The following is a 19,334-nucleotide window of genomic DNA, read 5'->3' as shown; positions in this document are numbered from 1 at the left end:
AACACACATGAATAAATTCTACTCACTACAAGTCTGGAGTTTGAAATTCTTTATCCTATTACCAACCTGAGGTGCTAATCGAAAGATTGCAAGGGAGCCCCCCTCAAAATCATTTGCCAGAACCTCATCACCAAGAAGACCCTTCACAGAAAATTTACGACCCTACAAGAAAATAACATAGTAAATAACCACTCAACTTGAGAATGTTTGGACAATTCAAGCTGCACTAGGCACATGCCAAATATACTACTGCAAAGAAAACACTGCTGCATGAAGATAGTTGGATGTAAGGACAAAAGCAAGAAGAATGGCAACCCTTTAACAAACAAAAGTTGTGCAGGTTGCAGCTCTGCGGCTCAACATGTGAGACGACCAGTCGAAGTATTGACCATGGAGGATATTGATGAGATTCGGCAGCAACCAATGAGGGATCTCATCTGAGCTTGACCCGCCTACCTCTAATGATTTGTATCTCATTTGTATCACTAGTAATCTGTATCCATCTCTGTTTTAGCTTTGCATCAGCTAACCCATTATATCGACCCTCTAACCCATTATATCGACCCTCATCCCATCACCCCTCCCCACCTATTTCGTTTCAGTTTCAGTTTTTCAGTTCTTTGTACATTCTGTAATATAAAATTTCATCTCTCTCTCTCTCTCTCTCTCTCTCTCTCTCTCTCTCTCTCTGTGGACGGGCAGCAAAGGGGCACAGGGCAGCAGAGGTGCCCTGCCAGTAGGTGTGTAGGGCAGCAGAGAGGCGCAAGGCAGCTTTGCGCTAGCCTGAAACAAGTGCAGCAGCGGTCGCTTGGCCTGAAACAGGTGCACGCAGACCTGACAGGGTGGCCACCCTTGGTTGTGCGCAGCAGGCCATGTAGAGGGGCCGTCATAGAGATCTGCACATTCCAGAAACAAAAATTGACCCGCAGAAATTCAGAAAATTCAGTTTTTCCAGAAAATTTCAGAAAATTCAGATTGCATAAATTGCAGGGGGGGAAAAATTTTCAAAATTTTTCAGAAGGGCAATGCAGACTACATGCAAAATGTATGTTTGACATGCATGCTTGATGTGTGGAAACACATCTGCGTATAGTGTGGTCGTCTTTCTGCCACCATAACTTTCTGTACCCTCTCGTTTTTGGCGGCTATCAAGCATGAGGAAGCAGAATGACAAGATTGACCCTTCAGAGGATGCCATTCAAAAGTGCAAAGAAGAGATGACTGAAACCATTAACAAGATCAACCGCAACCTCTTGGGCACAATAAAGATGCTCGAAGAACGCATGTTGGTCCAAGAAAGCAAGATAACTACACTGGAAGATCGTGTGAGGGCCCAAGATGAAGAGATTGTCTCACTCAAGAAGGATCTCGCCGAGGTACGATCACGACACACTTGAAGAGGGAGAACTGCAACCCTCAATAATAGAAGAACTCAACACAATTGAAGTGCAAGTGCGGGCCATCAAAGAGGGGGAAGAGCAACACAAAGAAATGAAGACTTCTTGGGTGGATGTTTTTACAAAGACTCGACAAAAGGCAGATGAGGCCGAGAAATGAATCGAGGTTGCCAAGAAAGGCAAAGGCAAGGAAACAACACCATTATTAACCTAACACTAGAGGAGGAGCAAAGAAGGCGGGTGCGCGCTTTACATGTGAGAATTTGCGGCCTTAAAGACAAAGATAATGTGGACGAAGAGGTTAAAAAACTCATGGCTTTGATGGGGGTTAATGAGCCCTTGCACACAAAAGCTTGGAGAGTGGGCAATAAAAAGAAAAATGGAAGCAATGGGGAAACTTCAAAAGAAAGGGCACTCATCATTCATTTTCCCTCCATGGAAGTGAAGGACTTTTTGAAGAAAAGACCAACTCTTAAGAAGACAGGCATCTTTCTCAGGGATGACCTTACCCTCTCGCAGATCGCTCATATGTAGGAGGTAATGCCGAAGATTAGAGCGGCAAGGAAAAAGGTAAGATTGCCTTTTACCGAGATGGAAGAGTGGTGATATTGGAGCGACGCTCCACATGACGGTGCGAGACCTATGTTACCACAATCAAAGTTGCTACCTGGAATTGTAATGGATCTATGCTCCTTGATGTGGGTGCTTTTGAGGATAGTTTTACTAGGAGAGACATTGTCTTCTACTCTGAGACACACCAGGCCCCTAGGCAGTCTATGCCTCACATCAGTGCATACAGATGGGAGACAGCCTACAGACAGGAGACACGATCAGAGCACAGAGGGCGAGGCTCAAGGGGAGTGGTAGTTTTATTTAGGGAGAAGTTGCAGCAGTTGATACATACGGCCCGCAGGGATGAGCAAGCTAGGTACATGTGGATGAGATTGAGAGCAGAGACAAGGGTGTCTTTACATTGCTATTTGCTACTTTCCCCCGAGTACGCCAATATATGCACCACCCAGAGGACAATCCCCCTTTTCTATTTTAGATGCTGACATATGGGCGTTCTCTAGAGATGGTGACATTATCATCCTAGGGGACTTCAATGCTAGGATTGCACATCACCAGATAATATTTTATGATACTTCAGAGGAGATGCTAAGACAGCTAGATGTTGCAGAGACGGGCCTGTCTAGACTATCAAACAATGTGGAGCACACTGAGCATCGACGACACTTGATAGACATGGGGACTACACATGGACTAGCCATCTTCAATGGCCTACAGAGATTTCCCATTGCGGGAGGTTTTACATGCTTTCCACACAGACATGGAGCCAGCACAGTGGATTATGTCATGGCACAACCGAGCTTCGCTTCCAGTATCCAAGATCTCATGGTTGGACTGAGACCTTTTGGCGTGGCAATGGATCGTGCCCTTGTGTGGATGACCATCTCTTTCTAGTTTAGTGTAGCACATAGGCCTCGGGTAGCAACCCCTACTCGATACACCTTCACGTGGGAGACGGACTCGATATAACATAGATGGGATCTACAGGCGCCTGTGCACTGAGGAACCAGGGTGACCTTTGGAGGAGCTTACTACATATTGACACAAACATTACACGATACAGTAACAGAGGCATATCCACACACCTAGCCTGAGCAGAGAGGGCATTCTGGGAGCATGCCCCAGAATAGCTGTATGATGAGGATTGCCGTGAGACATGAGAGGGAGGTGCTTTTCCGGGACATTACTCACAGACAGTCAGAGATTGACTTCTGACGCCTTGTGCGGCGGAAGAAAAGGGCATTTTTGGCTCGAGTAGAGCAGGATCTATAGCAGCTATTCTTGAGTCACGACTCACATGAGGCATGTCGACTCTTTCATGAGAGGCCCTTGTGTGGATGACCATCTCTTTCTAGTTTAGTGTAGCACATAGGCCTCGGGTAGCAACCCCTACTCGATACACCTTCACGTGGGAGACGGACTCGATATAACATAGATGGGATCTACAGGCGCCTGTGCACTGAGGAACCAGGGTGACCTTTGGAGGAGCTTACTACATATTGACACAAACATTACACGATACAGTAACAGAGGCATATCCACACACCTAGCCTGAGCAGAGAGGGCATTCTGGGAGCATGCCCCAGAATAGCTGTATGATGAGGATTGCCGTGAGACATGAGAGGGAGGTGCTTTTCCGGGACATTACTCACAGACAGTCAGAGATTGACTTCTGACGCCTTGTGCGGCGGAAGAAAAGGGCATTTTTGGCTCGAGTAGAGCAGGATCTATAGCAGCTATTCTTGAGTCACGACTCACATGAGGCATGTCGACTCTTTCATGAGAGGCGTGTCGACTCTTTCATGAGAACCCCCCCCCCCCCCCCCCCCCCCCCCCCCCCCTTGCCATTACCTCTACAAAGGCCTGGGGCCAATATGCATAATCTTTGTACACAGTTCTTCGACAGCCGCCCCTTCCTGACCCCCCCAATCCATGCCCACACACATGTGCTTTTTTCATCACTGAAATGGTGAAGAAGGCCATTGATAGGATGAGGACTGGGAGAGCATATGATCATGATCAAGGTAGTTAGGTACGTAGTGTTCGATACAAATTGGGTTCGTAAGGTACGTAGTACAAAATGGATTGAGTTTTTAGGTACGTAAAATTTGTACTTTTTTCCACAAAGCCTAAAACTGAGTGTACTTCATACATTTATATATGCGCATAGACCATTGCAAATGCCAAAAACTAGAGTCCACGACTCTAACCGAACAATGAAAACACAAAGTTGAGCTTAGCTATCATGGTCACATGAAACTAAGAGCATCAAAATAAATACATAATGAATCATTATAATCCAAGACTGAAGTCTGAAGTCCTGACTTTAATAAGTGGTAAGTACTACAAACCACACACTGCACTCAAAGCTGGCACCTGCAAGAGAGGAGCACACACTGCACTGTACCTGTATCTCTGCTAAAACCAGTCGCTCTCAGCTGTAGCAAGGCGTTTTTCGAAAAGAGAGGCCTCATCGGCTGAAATAGTGCAACTCCCACCCGGGGAGGGGGGGAAGTGTACGGATCCGTACTGTACGGCTGTACTGTACGGATAGAACCCGTATGTATATACGGATGCAACCTTGATCGTGGCTTAGTGGCTGAGCATTTCATGCATGCCAGAGATCTACTAGCAGAGCTTCTAGCAGTTATGTTCAACCGTGCCATGTGTGAGGGCTTGCTTGATACTTGGAGCTTATCTACTATTGTACCTATCTTCAAGTCGGGAGATCCTATTGAGCCTGGGAATTATTGCACTATCATGATTGGACACACATTGGCACGGTTGTAAGAATCCTTGTTGAGCAGCAATTGAGTAGATGGGTTGAGAGGGAGGGGATACGCGCAACGGCGCAGCCAGGGTTCTGGAGAGGTTTTCCTACTCTTGACCATTTCATGACACTCAGAGCCATTATTGAGGAGGGCAGATCACATGGGAGACGGATTTATTGTAGCTTTGTACACTTCTGCAAAGCATCTGACACAGTACCTAAAGCTAGACTGATGCACAGACTACAAGAGATGGGAGTACCCACAGAGCTCATTTGGGGGATCATGGCATTATACAGGTCACTAGTGGGGCATGTACGCACCTCAAAGGGTCTTTCTACACTGCTTCACTCCACTATTGGGGTGAAGCAGGGCTGCCCGCTCTCTCCTACTCTATTTGGTATGTATGTGGACGAGGTTTCTGACTATATTGACAGAGATGGTGATAGAGGTGCACAGCTGACAGGGACATGGATTCCACTATTGTTATATGCTGATGGTATTGTGTTGATCTCCGTCTCTCCGGAGGGAATGCAACGTCACTTGGATGCTTTGCATACGTTTGCCCATGAAAATGGTTTGTCTGTGAACCTTGGTAAAACCAAGGTTATGGTGTTTAATACCACCCCACTGTGGATCGGGAGGTCGGCACCTGCATTCACATACGGCTAGGAGATAGTGGAGCATACAAATGCTTACACTTACCTTGGGGTGGTCTTTAGTGGACCAACATTTTCATTGAGGAGAGCAGTAGAGACTAGACTGATCAGAGCCCGTGCAACATTGGGTAGATTGAAGAAGATGTGTTCACACGTTTAGTTTCAGGAGCCTCGAACGAAGCTCTGGCTCTTTGACACTATGGTGGCTTCCGCATTGCTCTATGGAGCTGAGATTTGGGGACCCTCATTGGATCATCATGGGAGGTCACGTCGCGCTCATGGATGGGGAGACATGGAGAAGCCTCTAGTCTCTATGATCTCGCGGCTTATTAGAGCCAAGGCTTCAGTACCACGTGACATTATCCGAGCAGAGCTAGCTCCCCCCCCATTAGTGGTTGAGGCGCTCACCAGATTAATCTCCTTCATACACCACCTGTGGGAACTTCCCGAGACAGATATGCCCGCCTAGCACTTGAGTCCTCTCGACAATTACCCATGCAGGGAGATACAACATGCTCGTATGGGGAGATGACACCATGGTTTTAGGCGTATGGGTTCAGCATAGACAGATTGCCCCCCTTCCAGTACTCATTGGATGCACCATCTTTGGCTCTTACACAGTCTGAGATCACCAAGCTCATCCGCCAGGACACCTGACTCAGCTAGACACCAGGAGGACATGGATACAACCAGCACACGAGCTGGGCACGGAGATGGATTTCTATAAAGAGCATCTTCTCCAGCTTACGGAGGACGGCTTTGTGACAAGACCCAGATACATGGACACTCACTTGTCTCATGGGATACGATGTGCTATTGGCCAGATACACACATCTTCACACCAGCTTCGGGTCGAGACTGGGAGATACAACGGAGTACCAGCAGAGGCCAAGACATGCCCCCTATGTCACATGGAGCCTGAGACAGAGTTGCACTACACATGCCGCTGCCCAGTCTACTATAAGATATGAGGCCGCTTCCACTACTTGTTCAAAGCGGGCATTGGACCACTCTCCAGAGTCATGGGATACGAGGATTAGAGATGTCTGGGTTTATTTTTGCTCGAGCTACGCAGACACAGAGAGAGCTTGGTGAGGGGAGACGCTAGCCAGTCTTTTTTTTTTGGAGAAAAAGATCCTTCTATTAGTTAATGAAACTGCACATAGGGCTACAACAACCTCTACTAGAGAGGGCTACAACAATCATAAGGGGAGACTCCCCCAATGAAAAAACAGCATATGTACGTGAACAGTAGTGCCAGCTGAGCACACCCTAGACCATGGTGAAGAAAGGCCCCAGACGCCAGAGTCGAAGGAAAGCGTCTCTACGCTCCCGCATGCTATCGGAGCTACCCTAAAGTCTATCGAGCTGTCCCCTGAGAGTATGGATCAGCTCCAGCCAAAAATCTCGAACAGTCTCCGCTAGTGGCACTAGGTGAGCCTCAGAGATGCGGAAGCAGCGGGCTTGCCAGATGAACCAAAGAGTGAGGCCGCAGACGAGCTCCCAACACTCCTCTCTCTCACTACACCACTCCTGTGGAGTAAACTCTGTAGTAGGCTGGAGTGTAGGTCGACCCCTTGTATCACTATCATCCTGCTGGTGGAGGATAGCTCAAACTGTAATGCAAAGTGGACCAAGCAGCTGCTCCCCAAGTGTACTTCTGTGCCGTGGAGAGAGTTGGCATCAGTCGAAGGACCTGAAGCCACACCTAATGTGCCATAGGGAAGTCCCAAAGACAGTGACGCTGACTCTCCAAAGAATGGTCACAAGCTGCACATGCTGTCGAGAGGCCACTGCGTACCAGCCAACTCCCTTCTCCTATAGCACTACGTGCAACCAGCCACTAGAACAACGTGACTCCCCGCGGCCCACAACCTTGCTCAAAAAACTGACAAGAACTCAGCTATGAGACCCTTCTCCTGCCAATGAGGTGCTGTAGGAGCCTGCAACAGGATGAGCCTCTCTCCGTGCTGTCAGTATGTGACCTCCTAGTCGAACAATGTACTGAAAGAAGGGGACACCTGGATGGTCGGCTAAGGAGAAAGGGTCCCTCCAAAACCACTCTCTAAGATCGCACTGCACTCGTGCCAGTGGACAGCTCTCCCAAGCCCACAGCCTCCAGTGGCCTGTCTCAAGAGCTGTTGGGTCGGGGTCTATGACCAAGTCCTCCCACAGATGCCCACAACTCAGATCCTCTGAAAACAACACTCTGCAACCTGTGGGGCCTCTACTGACACTCTGTGTAGTCGACCCTCGCCCTATAGCTCAAAAAACATGGGAGGGTACAGTCTTTGAGCAAGCCCGAACTGCGATGAGAACCTCCAATCGCGTGAAGGCCCCCATCCATCTAGGCGCTATTGACTTGACAGGTGTAAGCCACTCAACAGGTACTGCCTCTGTGATGTCCTGACACATGCTCTACACCCCTCTCATGCACTGTAGTTGAATGCTCTGAAGCTCCTTTGACAAACCTAAAAACTGTAGCCAGTCACCTAGAGTGCGTGATGGGCCCTCTGCCATGGGATCCCAAGAAACATGAGGCCTACGACCAACCAAGTGGCCTCTCTAAGTGCTGACCATGGGGTTCCAAACAAGGGGCTGTCTCAGGCGCTCCTCCGTGCAAGTGGGCTGGTGCTGCTCTAGGCTTCTCTGTAGCTGCTCCCAGGAGCGAAGGAGGCTCACAGCAAATGGATCCTCCAGTCTCCTACTCGGGCCAACTCCGCGCATCTCTCTGAAAATCCATCTGATGGAAGGTCTCCAAGGGCCTCCTGCCTGAGGCACTCTAGCTCTAAGCCGCTGAAGCAAAAACTCCTTCCACGGCTCCTCCTCTGGACGCAGTTCTGCTCTGCTGTGCAGGGTCTATGATCCCCAACCCCCCATGAGAACAAGGTAGAGCAGCTTGGACTTGTCTCTTGAGCAGCATATTGCTCCCCTCCTTCTGTCCATCAGGAGGAAGCTGTTACATTGGAGCTTGGCACGACTTTCTTTGGTAGGCAGAGTTGTAGTAGCCAACCAGGTGTTGTTGGCTACTATGTGGTACATCACGTCTTGTTGGATCGTTTCGAGCTCTTGCATCAGCCAGGTAGAGAATCTGATCAAGAACTTCCTTTGGTCAAAGCGTGACACTCAGATAGCGCGGGCCAAAGTGGCGTGGCAGGTCATCGCGCACTGCCAACCGAGAAAGCCACTGTCTTCCTTCAGTTGATCAGTGCGCCTGATGCACAACAAAACATCTCGAGAGCCTACTCACACCTGTGTAGGTTGGCCTCCTGGCCCTCCAAGTACAAAGCTGAGTCGTCTACAAACTCAGCATCCAGTAGCTCATTGTCCCAAATAGGGAGCGCTAAGCCACGTAGACTGTGCTGTGAAACCAAAAATGTGCTCATGGCCTCAACATAGAACAGAAAGAGGAAGAGGGCAAGAGGGCAACCCTGTCCGACCGAAAGCACCTGACTGTGTGCACGTCTGTAGTAAGCCCATCCTGCGTAGAGTGTCCTCCAAAAAGTCCCAGTCAACTCTATCATAGGCCTTCTCAAAATCGAGAAAAAGAATTACCAAATCCTCACCACGGAGGCGCGGGAGGGCAAAAGCCTCACAAAAAGTAAAGATGTTGTCAAGGATACCGCGCTCCTTGACAAAACCTGTCTCAATCCCATGTATAATGCTCTCTAGAAGTGGCTGAATCCTCAAACTCAGAGCCTTGGCAAGAATTTTGTAGGCTGAGTTGAGTCGCCACTGCCGAACCTTATCCAAGGAACCGCCCTCCTTGGGAATGAGGTAGATCAAGCCCCCACTCATGATGTCAGACATCTTTCCTCTGTGTAAGATGTACCGAAAAGCGTTGCATAGGTTCGAGCCAAGCAAGTCCAACTACTCTAAGAAAAAGCTAGGAGTCAAACAATCCTCGCCAGGATAGCTACCACGGGGGAGTGCTTTGAGGGCCATGTGGAGCTCCTCTAGCTGATGAGGCAGCTCAAGCCTCTGGCGCATCTCCATCACAAGACAAGGCATCTGTGCCCAAACTTGCTCTCTGTCTGCATCTTGACGCTCTGACAGAGGCTCTGCTGACAACACAGGTCAAGGTAAAAGTCAGTAGCAACTACAACGCATATCCTCTGGCTCTGAGGCAACTGACCCGTCAGGTCTTCTCAACTAGCTGACACTAGCGTGCGCATGCCAGGGACCCACTGTCTCAAAGAACGCCCCCGTCACTCTATCACCCACTTGGGTCCACTAAGATGCCTGTCGATGGAAAGCAGACTCATGACGCCTCACCTCTGTGCTAGCAAGCTCTTGGCAAGCCTGTTGCAACTGCTCCTCCAACCAGGGACTGTCTGGGTGCTGCTCCTCCATCCTCTACAAGGAAGCAACCCGTCGGAGGCACTGCTTCTCCTCTCTCGCTGCAGGCAGGCGGGCAGTAGACTCCTGAAGAAAGAACCGACTAAGCTGAGAAAGTCCGGAGGTCACCCTGTCAGCAGGAGAGTCCAGCGTGTCCAAGCCCTCTGTCCAAAGAGCCACCACCCGCTCTCTGAGCTCAGAGTCCAGCAAGATCCTCTCAGGGATGCGTAGCATCGTGCTCCCCCTCCTCTATCTATCTGTCACTGTGAGGACCACACGTGCATTGTCCGAAAAAGATGTCCTGGCCACAATGCCGACTGTCCCACCCAAAGTCACATTCTCCTCATCATAGGTCATTTTGGCCTTTTGAAGACGTTGATATAACATTTCATTTCATTTCATTCTCTCTCTCTCTCTCTCTCTCTCTCTCTCTCTCTCTCTCTCTCTCTCTCTCTCTCTCTCTCTCTCTCTCTTAGTAGAGATCCAGGAGAGCCTTGGAGTCTATTCCATGAGCAGTCTCCCCCACCAGTGATTACTTCTACAGAGATATGGGAGCAGTATGCAGCATCTTTATACACTGTACGTGGACAACCACCACTACCAGATCCACCACAACCATGTCCGGATACGAGCACCTTCTTTACCACTGAGATGGTAAAGGAGGCCATTGACAAGATGAAGACCAGACCGGCACAGGATCATGAGGGTTTGGTAGCAGAGCACATTATACATGCTGGGGACTTGTTGGCAGAGATGCTTGCACGGTTATTCAACCGTGTCATGTGTGAGGGCTTTCCTGAGTCTTGGAGATTATCTACTATTGTACCTATCTTCAAGACAGGAGACCCCACAGTGCCGGGGAATTACCGTACTATCATGGTAGGACGCACATTGGCACGGTTGTATGCAACCATCCTTGAGCATAGGCTGAGTAGTTGGGCAGAGATTATGGGTATACAGGCACCTGGGCAGGCTGGTTTCAAGAGGGGTTTCTCCACACTCGATCATGTCTTTACACTCAAAGCTATCATTGAGGAGGGTCGAGCACATGGTAGACGGATGTATTGCAGCTTTGTGGACTTCCGCAAAGCTTTTGACACAGTACCGAGGGCCAGATTGATGCGCCGACTTATGGAATTGGGGGTACCCACAGAGCTGATATGGGGGATTATGGCATTGTAGAGTTCAGTGATGGGTCATGTACGCACATTAGAGGGGATATCTGACATAGTTCACTCCACTATCGGACTGAAATAGGGATGCCCATTGTTTGGTATGTATGTTGATGAGGTCTCTGATTATATTGACAGAGGAGGAGATAGAGGTGCTCAGCTTGCAGGGACATGGATCCCTCTTTTATTGTATGCTGACGATATCGTGTTGATATCAAACTCACTAGCAAGTATGCAGAGACATTTGGACGCATTGCATAGTTTTGCAGGGGATAGTGGATTGTCTGTCAACCTTGGTAAAACCAAGGTCATGGTATTTAATACCACGCCACAGTGGGTTAGGAAATCAACACCTACATTCACATATGGTCAAGACAGTATGGAGTACACTGATGCATACACATATCTTGGGGTGGTCTTGAGTGGACCGAGGTTCACACTGAAAGTGGCAGCAGACACTAGATTGACTCGTGCATATGCAGACCTAGGCGGTTTAGAGAGGATTTGTTCGCAGGTTCAATTCCAAGAACCTCGAACAAAGCTTTGGCTTTTCGACACCTTGGTCGCTTCAGTTATGCACTACGCGGTTCAGGTTTGGGGACCGTCTGTTGACAATGCTAGATGGAGTAATATGGAGAGGCCCTTGATATCTATGATTTCTAGGCTGATTAGAGCCAAGGCCTCAGTTCCACATGACATTATACAAGCGGAGCTGGCTGCCCCACCTATGGAGGTTGAGGCACTCACCAAATCAGTATCATTTGTGCACAGCTTATGGGACACCACTAGGGACAAGTATGCTAGGCTTGCTCTTGAGTCATCGAGACAGCTGGCATTACAGGGAGATAGCTCATGGTTTCAGAGGCATGGTTTCAGCATGGACAGGCTGCCCCCTTTCCAGTATTCTCTTGATGCACCATCCTTGGCTCTTACACGGCTGGGGATTACTAGACTCATTCGGCAGGATCTTATCCAGCTTGATAGCAGGAGGACATGGATAGAGCCATCACGGGAGTTGGGTGCGAAGAGAGCTTTCTATAGAGAGCATTTTCTCCAACTCACGACATACAGATTTGTCCCACGGCCCAGCTACATGGACACACATCTATCTCATGGGTTACGATGTGCCATAGGCCAGATTCGCACATCTTCACACCAGCTTGGGATTGAGACAGGTAGATTCAGAGGCATACCAGCAGACAGTAGGATGTCAGTTATGCCATGCAGAGCCAAAGACAGAGTTTCACTACATATGTCAATGCACAGTCTACTATGAGATACGGGGACGCTTTCATTGTTTATTCAGAGATGGTTTTGACTCGTTAGATAGAGTCATGAGATATCAGGATCAGAGATGTCTCGGATTATTTCTACTTGAGATACAGAGACATAGAGACTCTCTATTGAGAGGGCATAGACAGAGACAGCCCCAGAGACGCATCTCAGATTTCTTCAGTCCGAGTACCAAAGAGGCAGAGGGGACACCACCATCACAGAGCTCGGTTCCCACCCATACACACACCAGCGGTACTCTCAATGACCGAGCTATAGAGTTGGGGAGATCAAGACGACCGCGACTGAGGAGGGGAGCCACGCAGCACCGGCGGAGATTGCGGCAGAGGATTCACAGGATTCTAGCACAACACCCAGAGTGTCGATCAGGATAGGCTTCATGCTACTGCTATATTGTATCATGGTGACACTTATCCCCACTTTGTACCTCTGTGGCATGATACCATTGCTCAGCCTACCAGCCATCCATAGGAGTCGGTAGCACTCCTATCTCAGTGTTTAGTTTGTAGTTTTCTTTGTTTGTATCCAGACTTGGTACTAGACTCATCATTGTAATCAGTTGGTCTCATAGGTCATTTTGGCCTTTTGTAGACGTTAATATATCATTTCATTTCTCTCTCTCTCTCTCTCTCTCTCTCTCTCTCTCTCTCTCTCTCTCTCTCTCTCTCTCTCACACACACACACACACACACACACAGTAAAACGGTGTTTGCAAGCAGCTGTACTTAAAGCAGGATTGACAATGAGTTGCCAACAAATCTCACTACAAGTTTTTGCGGTTGTATAGCCCTTCTATCTACAAACCTTGATCCAAAAACGCTTGGCTTCATCAACAGACTTGTAGACCATCAGACGGCAATCTGCTGCGCAAACAGCAACATGAGGTTTGTCTTCACACATGATTTGACGAGCTCCAGGCTTGAGCTCTCTTATAAAAAATTCATTAAAAGTCTGTTTTTTAAGTACAGAAACAAAAGTTAGTACGAGGTGAATAAGCCAGCAGAGAAATCTTTAAAACATCACAAGGAAGCTAACCTTATAACTCTCAACTGGGTACTTGAACTCATCCACATTAATACGATCCTGCAGTAGAAACAGGCGATCACGTGTAAAGAAATAAGAATAGAGAATTTGAGTCTTGCAACGACACATGCATACACGCAATTCAGAGTACACACAAATGCAGGCTAAAATACAATTTTTGTACTTCGACTTCACTACTCAAAATGATCGTGTGGTAAGAGAGGTATACAATATGTGACCAAAAATATAAGTTGAGTTCTATACAATGGTAAACGTGTGCCTGGTCGTGGATGAGTTTGCAAGATAACATTACCCTTGGTAAGTAGACCACATTGGGACTCTATGAAGTGCCCCCTACGAAAAAGATATCTAGAATATACAACGATTTTCCATAATAGTGGACGGAGTCAAGTGTTACTCTGTCTGGCTGTAAAAAAAGCCGTGTTAAAGGACTTAACTCACAAAGCTCCTCATGTCCTCCATTACATGCCAATGGTAAATGTAGGCAAGAAGGTATCCAGCCATACCATGTGTTGAGCTTGATATTCCCCACTCCTCTCGAGGTCAACCTCATCTCATGCAACCCCGACATCTGCTCTGAGGCCCTTTTTGAAGATATCCGCAACCTACATACATCCGTGTGAGGCTCATTGTTGCTGCCGATGCTTCCTCTCCCCCTTTGCCCTCCCATTGATGCGTCCTCCATGAGAACACAAAGGCGCCCCGTGCAGGTTATGAGGTTCGCCCAAAGATCGCAAGTTCGGGCCATGTGCCTCCTCGATAATGGATCGCCCTTGTGGGCTTACAAGTGAGCACGGCTAAGCCATGAGACGTCGGAAATAGGGCTTCAAAGAGCACCGTTTTTCCTTTTTTGGGCAGAGAGAGAGAGAGAGAGAGAGAGAGAGAGAGAGAGAGAGAGAGAGAGAGAGAGAGATTTAATTATCGTCCACGGAGGTCAGATATGACAATGGGACCAAAACAAAAACCTTACATTTGTTCTTTCGAGAGTGGAGGTATTAGATAAATATTAGTTAGGGGCTGAGGGTCCGTCAAGGGGTAAAGGGAAAAGGAAAAGAACAAGAACAAAACCTAAGGGGGGCCAGGTGGAGGGGGAGCTAGCTTGGGAATCTAAAACTCCTGAATGATGGCAATGACCGCCACGGTAGACTGCCCATTTACCTTGTTTACGGGCTTCATGCATCTTATTGAGCTTGCTTGCTTTAAGCTTGAGTTGATTTGTAGTCAATTCCTCGGCCATCCAAAGCTTTGTCCCCTTGAGCAATAGGATTGGCGTGGCAATTTCGTCCGTTCTTCTTTGTTCTTGAAAGTGAGGATGCATTGGCCAGGTGGCACACGCCTATGCGTGTCGTTTTGATCCAAGAGACAGTGTTGGGCTCGATGTTGAGTGGTTGAAGAATGTCATTGAGTTTGGGGATGGCTTCTTTGAGGGTGTCCTCCTCGATGAGAGAGAGAGAGAGAGAGAGAGAGAGAGAGAGAGAGAGAGAGAGGAAATGAAATGAAATGTTATAATAAGAATCTTCAAAAGGCCAAAATGACCTATGACACCAAACTGATACAATCTTGGTGAATATAATAGCATGTCTGGGTACAAAATAAAATAAAATTGAAGTAAAGTGAATAACCTAAATCATCCTCATCACCATCATCAATGCCCGAGGATGCCTGGCATCGGACGATCTCCGAGAAAGTATTGCATCGGTCGCTCAGGAGCATTGTCAATGTCTGCCTCTATAAATAATCGTTCTCGACGTCTCCCATATCGTGCTAGACTAGTCTTGATCCTCTGATGGAGCCGCCGTCATAGTTACCTAGAACGGGAACGTGAACGGGGAACGCGGAGGAGGAGGGGGAGGCGGAACGGAAATGTGGCCAGAATGGTCGACTAAAGTAAGGCTTGAACTACCTCCATTCAGCTTAATCCCAAATAAACTCCTAAACAACCCAAAAACTGCTCCCAAATCTGCCCCCAACCTGCACCAAATATGTTCCCCGAACAACCCCAAAACTGCCCCCAAATGCCTACTTTTGCCAGTTCCGCCCCGCATTTCGCCGTTCCGCCTCATGTTCCCCCCCGTTTTGGAACACCGTTCTAGTTACACCCTGTTCCGGAACGGCGTTCCATTCCAGACTCCGTTTCACGAACGGGACTCGTTTGGTACGCCGTTTCGGAACGTTTGTTGTGTTCCGCCCGTTCCCTGTTACACTGGCCTCCGTCGATGTCGTGGTCGCCCTCATAGACGTAGGCGTATAAAGAAACACCGAAAGCGGTGCCAAGGTTTGGGGCCAGTGCTCTCTCGAGGTGGAACTCAATCACTCCCGTCTTGTGTGTCGTGCACTCTCTATCTCTTTCAATCCAGTCTGCCCCCAAACTGCACCAAATATGTTCCCCAAACAACCCCAAAACTGCCCCCAAATGCCTACTTTTGCCAGTTCCGCCCCGCATTTCGCCGTTCCGCCTCAGGTTCCCCCCGTTTTGGAACACCGTTCTGGTTACACCTTGTTCCGGAACGGCGTTCCATTCCAGACTCCGTTTCACGAACGGGACTCGTTCGGTATGCCATTTCGGAACGTTTGTTGTGTTCCGCCCGTTCCCTGTTACACTTGCCTCCGTCGATGTCGTGGTCGCCCTCATAGACGTGGGCGTATAAAGAAACACCGAAAGCAATGCCAAGGTTTGGGGCCAATGCTCTCTCGAGGTGGAACTCGATCACTCCCGTCTCGTGTGTCGTGCACTCTCTATCTCTTTCAATCCAGTTGTTAATTGAAGTGCTTAAAGTTGTTGAGTCTGTTCTTTCCCGTTGACAAGTGGTGTCCGTCCCCATGACATAGTATTAAAGCTTCAAGCGTGTGCGTTTCCTAAAGCATACTGGTCCTACCAAAGAGCAAACAAAGCAAGATGACACTTCCAAGCTTTACAGGAAACTTTATCAAAGAATCTTCGTATCCTGACCCGAGACTTATTAGCCACTCCCGACCTCACTCCATGGCGCATCGGGCACACTCCTGTTTTCATCGCTCTGTCTTATTGGGTATAAGCCATAAAGATCACTTGCAAGAGAAGGATCAAAGATTTTTCAAGCCGCTGTTTTTCTCTGAGGCAGTGCCATGCAGTGGTGGCTGTTAATAGCTACCAAGCCGCACACTTCAAGGCCTTGGCAAGCTTTAAGATTTTTTTTTGCCCGAAGTTATATGCCTTCTGACATCTTCCTTCGGAGTATAGCTTCTGGCAAGAGTGGGGTATCCTGAAATGCTTGCCACCAAAAGCCTAGTAGATAACAATTTGAAATTTCTCGACATCTCTCAACAGGTGTCTCTTCTTAAACCGATAACCTTGGAGGGCCAGTGTGATTGGTATATCTTGGGGCTATCATCACCGCCATAGGAACACTATCTGTTGAGGCCTGTTTCGACTATTTAAGAGCTTATGGACCATGCTATGGTTGGCTACAAATTTATGGAAGAAATCTAACCCTAATTTTCGTGTAGGTTTCAGAACGGGAGCCCTGTCCACTTTCGAGCTCGACTGATGTAAAGAATGCTTTCAATTTTCTGAATCCGTTTGAGAAACTGTTCGGTCATCATGTTTGGAATTTGTTTGAAATGAATGGTATTTGTTTTGAACATGTCTTGGTGTATATTTGAATTGTTTTAGTGATTTTACTCCTAGGTGGATGTAAAATCAATCGTTCTAGCCCGATACTCAAAATAAAAAGTAACTAGGAAGATCTCTCAGGCTCTCCATTGGCACTCCGTTAGTGGTGGTTGTTGTAACAAGTAAGGAAATTACATCTTTTATAAGTGACCACCACATTGACCGCATTCACCCGCCTTCATGTTGAACATCCATGTTCATTGGTGTCCTCGATCAGATCCCTCTTGTAACAAACTTGGACACCCCAAGTCTAGAATCTGTTGCAACACGAGAGAGAATCACTTAAAATACCTTTAAAAATCATAGTTCAATTTGGTCGACACGGCCCGGCGTAGTTCCGTGCCCAAAGAGATTGGCCATAAAGACTGGCGCCCCTTTCAATATTTCTTTTATATTAATTTTTTAGCAAAGTACAACTCCCGAGGGACCTCTGCTCTCAGACTCCGCGTCCAGATGCCCTAAAGAGTGAGGTCCTTAGGGCCCTTTTATTCTTAAAAGGGATGCCAAAAACAGAGCCCCAAGATCAGTCAAACTCAAAAGCAAACCGATCCTCAAAAACTTGCAAAAAGCAGCCAGCGCAAATTACGGAATTCCGTACAACCTTGCCATGTCAGCAGCCAACGTGAAACGTGGAAATCCATACAATCTGCCATGTCAGCATGTCAGCGCAAAGCTCGGAAATACGTACAGTACTGCCACATCAATTGTCAACGCAAAATCAGGAATTTTCGTACAATCAACCACGTCATCACTTTATCGTGTGTGTGTGTGTGTGTGTGTGTGTGTGTGTGTCCAAGTTGCATTGCCACGTCATCAATTTGTGACATACCCCCCTCTTGAAAGAATTGTAATCGCCCTCAATTGCGCCTACAAAATAGACAGAGGCCATAAACTGTCTTAGTAGACACTGACTGTTAGTACCGACGCACTAGACACGACACATCTAGCACTTGTACAAAGACGATAGTCACATCACTACACATGACATCACAGGACATCACATGACAATCAATCACAGAAACAGTCATTCCAAATCTCAGACCATGACTGCCAGCAACGTATTTAGTAACCACATCTAGATCCATTCTGAACCTCATTGATGTCGGGTTAACTAATCCCATATTGCGATCATGTCTCTAGAGATTTTTTTCGACTCAAGCACTGTCGTGTGCAAGAATCCTTCGCCTGCGAGAATCATTCGCCTTAAGCATTGTCGTGTGCGAGAAATCTTTTCCGAGGATCCCAATCCATCACTATGTTCATGCTGAACAGAGTGGTTCAGTCCTTCATTCCATTGAATCAGTTGTGCTTCATGATTCATTATCAGGTTCATTTGGGAGCTGTCACTGACTACTCCACAATCATCCTCATCTCATTCTTAATCCCGTCATCTGTTCACAAATAGCGGATTTCATTAGTCTCCTTCAAAATTCATGATACTTATCGTCACGTTCATTCTAGAGCTGTCAGTGCTCCGAATTCGTCATCCATTATCATCGATTTCACATGTTATCTGCACACATCTAGCAAGTTCTTCCAGAGAACATTAATGTCATATATAAATCAAATTCATCTTCAAAAATTTCTATTTCAAAGTTCTTCATTCACACACTTAGTTCATATTGAACACAATGTTTCAATCATCTAGTCATCTCATCTGTCTAGAAGTCTTGATGCACCTAGATCCCTGTGTAGCCATCTCATCCCGCAGAAACTCTTGATGCGCTCACCATAGCATCTGGTCATCTCATTCATATTGGAATCTTGACGCACTAGAATCATTCAACATGCGTCATCATTCATTTATTCAAATTCATCATTCTTATCTCGAATCGAAAGGATATCCGATTCATACTTGAGCTTCCGTCGCTCTTGATGTCACCATCTCATCCTCGATTTCACCTGCAACACAAGTAAGGAGATGGCTCACCGTGTTGCAAAAGAGTGGATTTCCAGCTCCATGCTTCCCAACCCATACAGAAGCAAGTTCTTTGCTCCTATTTCCGGTGATTTGTCACAAACAACCAGATTGCCAGTACATCAATATCCCTTTCGGTGTCCTTTCGAGTATCTGGTTTATCTTCTGGTCAATAGTTTTGTTCCAGCTCTTCCTGCGAGTAAAGATTCCGCTTTTCTGCACTCGTCTGTCCTTTCAGCTTTCCACCCCGTTCTGAGAGGAGACTCAATGGCCTCATGCCATCTGGAGTGAATCTCATCAATCCGATAATTCTTCAGGTGTTTTGCAAATCTCGGATCTCTGGAGTACTCAATCGACCTTTTCACACCCATGTCAACGTGCAGTGGACGTTGGTATTTTGCTTTGGCAAACTTCTCCACCAAAAAAAATTGCCCAATCTTCATTCTTTTCTTCAGTTCCCACGCCTGATTTCAACTGGGAGGTGTTATCTTTGTCAGATTCTCGACGAGAACCTATGTGTAAT

The 19,334-nt window shown here is 47.5% G+C and overlaps 1 protein-coding gene across 5 annotated transcripts in view; it reads right to left on the bottom strand.

The window, feature by feature from the left end:
• LOC147464445 (phosphatidylserine decarboxylase proenzyme 2-like) overlaps positions 1-19,334 on the bottom strand; it is a 176,189-nt gene that overhangs the window by 34,585 nt on the left and 122,270 nt on the right. For all 5 annotated transcript variants that reach the window (XM_086515056.1, XM_086515065.1, XM_086515074.1 and 2 more), the window contains 3 exons: positions 13,233-13,280; positions 13,002-13,148; positions 67-162 (listed from right to left, as the gene is read on the bottom strand). In XM_086515056.1, coding sequence (XP_086371182.1) covers positions 67-162; positions 13,002-13,148; positions 13,233-13,280 — 291 coding nt within the window. The remainder of the gene's footprint in view (positions 1-66; positions 163-13,001; positions 13,149-13,232; positions 13,281-19,334) is intronic.

Source organism: Adiantum capillus-veneris, chromosome 1 (genome assembly GCF_014529385.1).
Source record: "Adiantum capillus-veneris isolate H3 chromosome 1, ASM1452938v2, whole genome shotgun sequence".
NCBI lineage: Eukaryota > Viridiplantae > Streptophyta > Polypodiopsida > Polypodiales > Pteridaceae > Adiantum > Adiantum capillus-veneris.
Note: the sequence above shows the minus strand (reverse complement) of the source record. Positions and strands in the feature narration are given on the sequence as shown.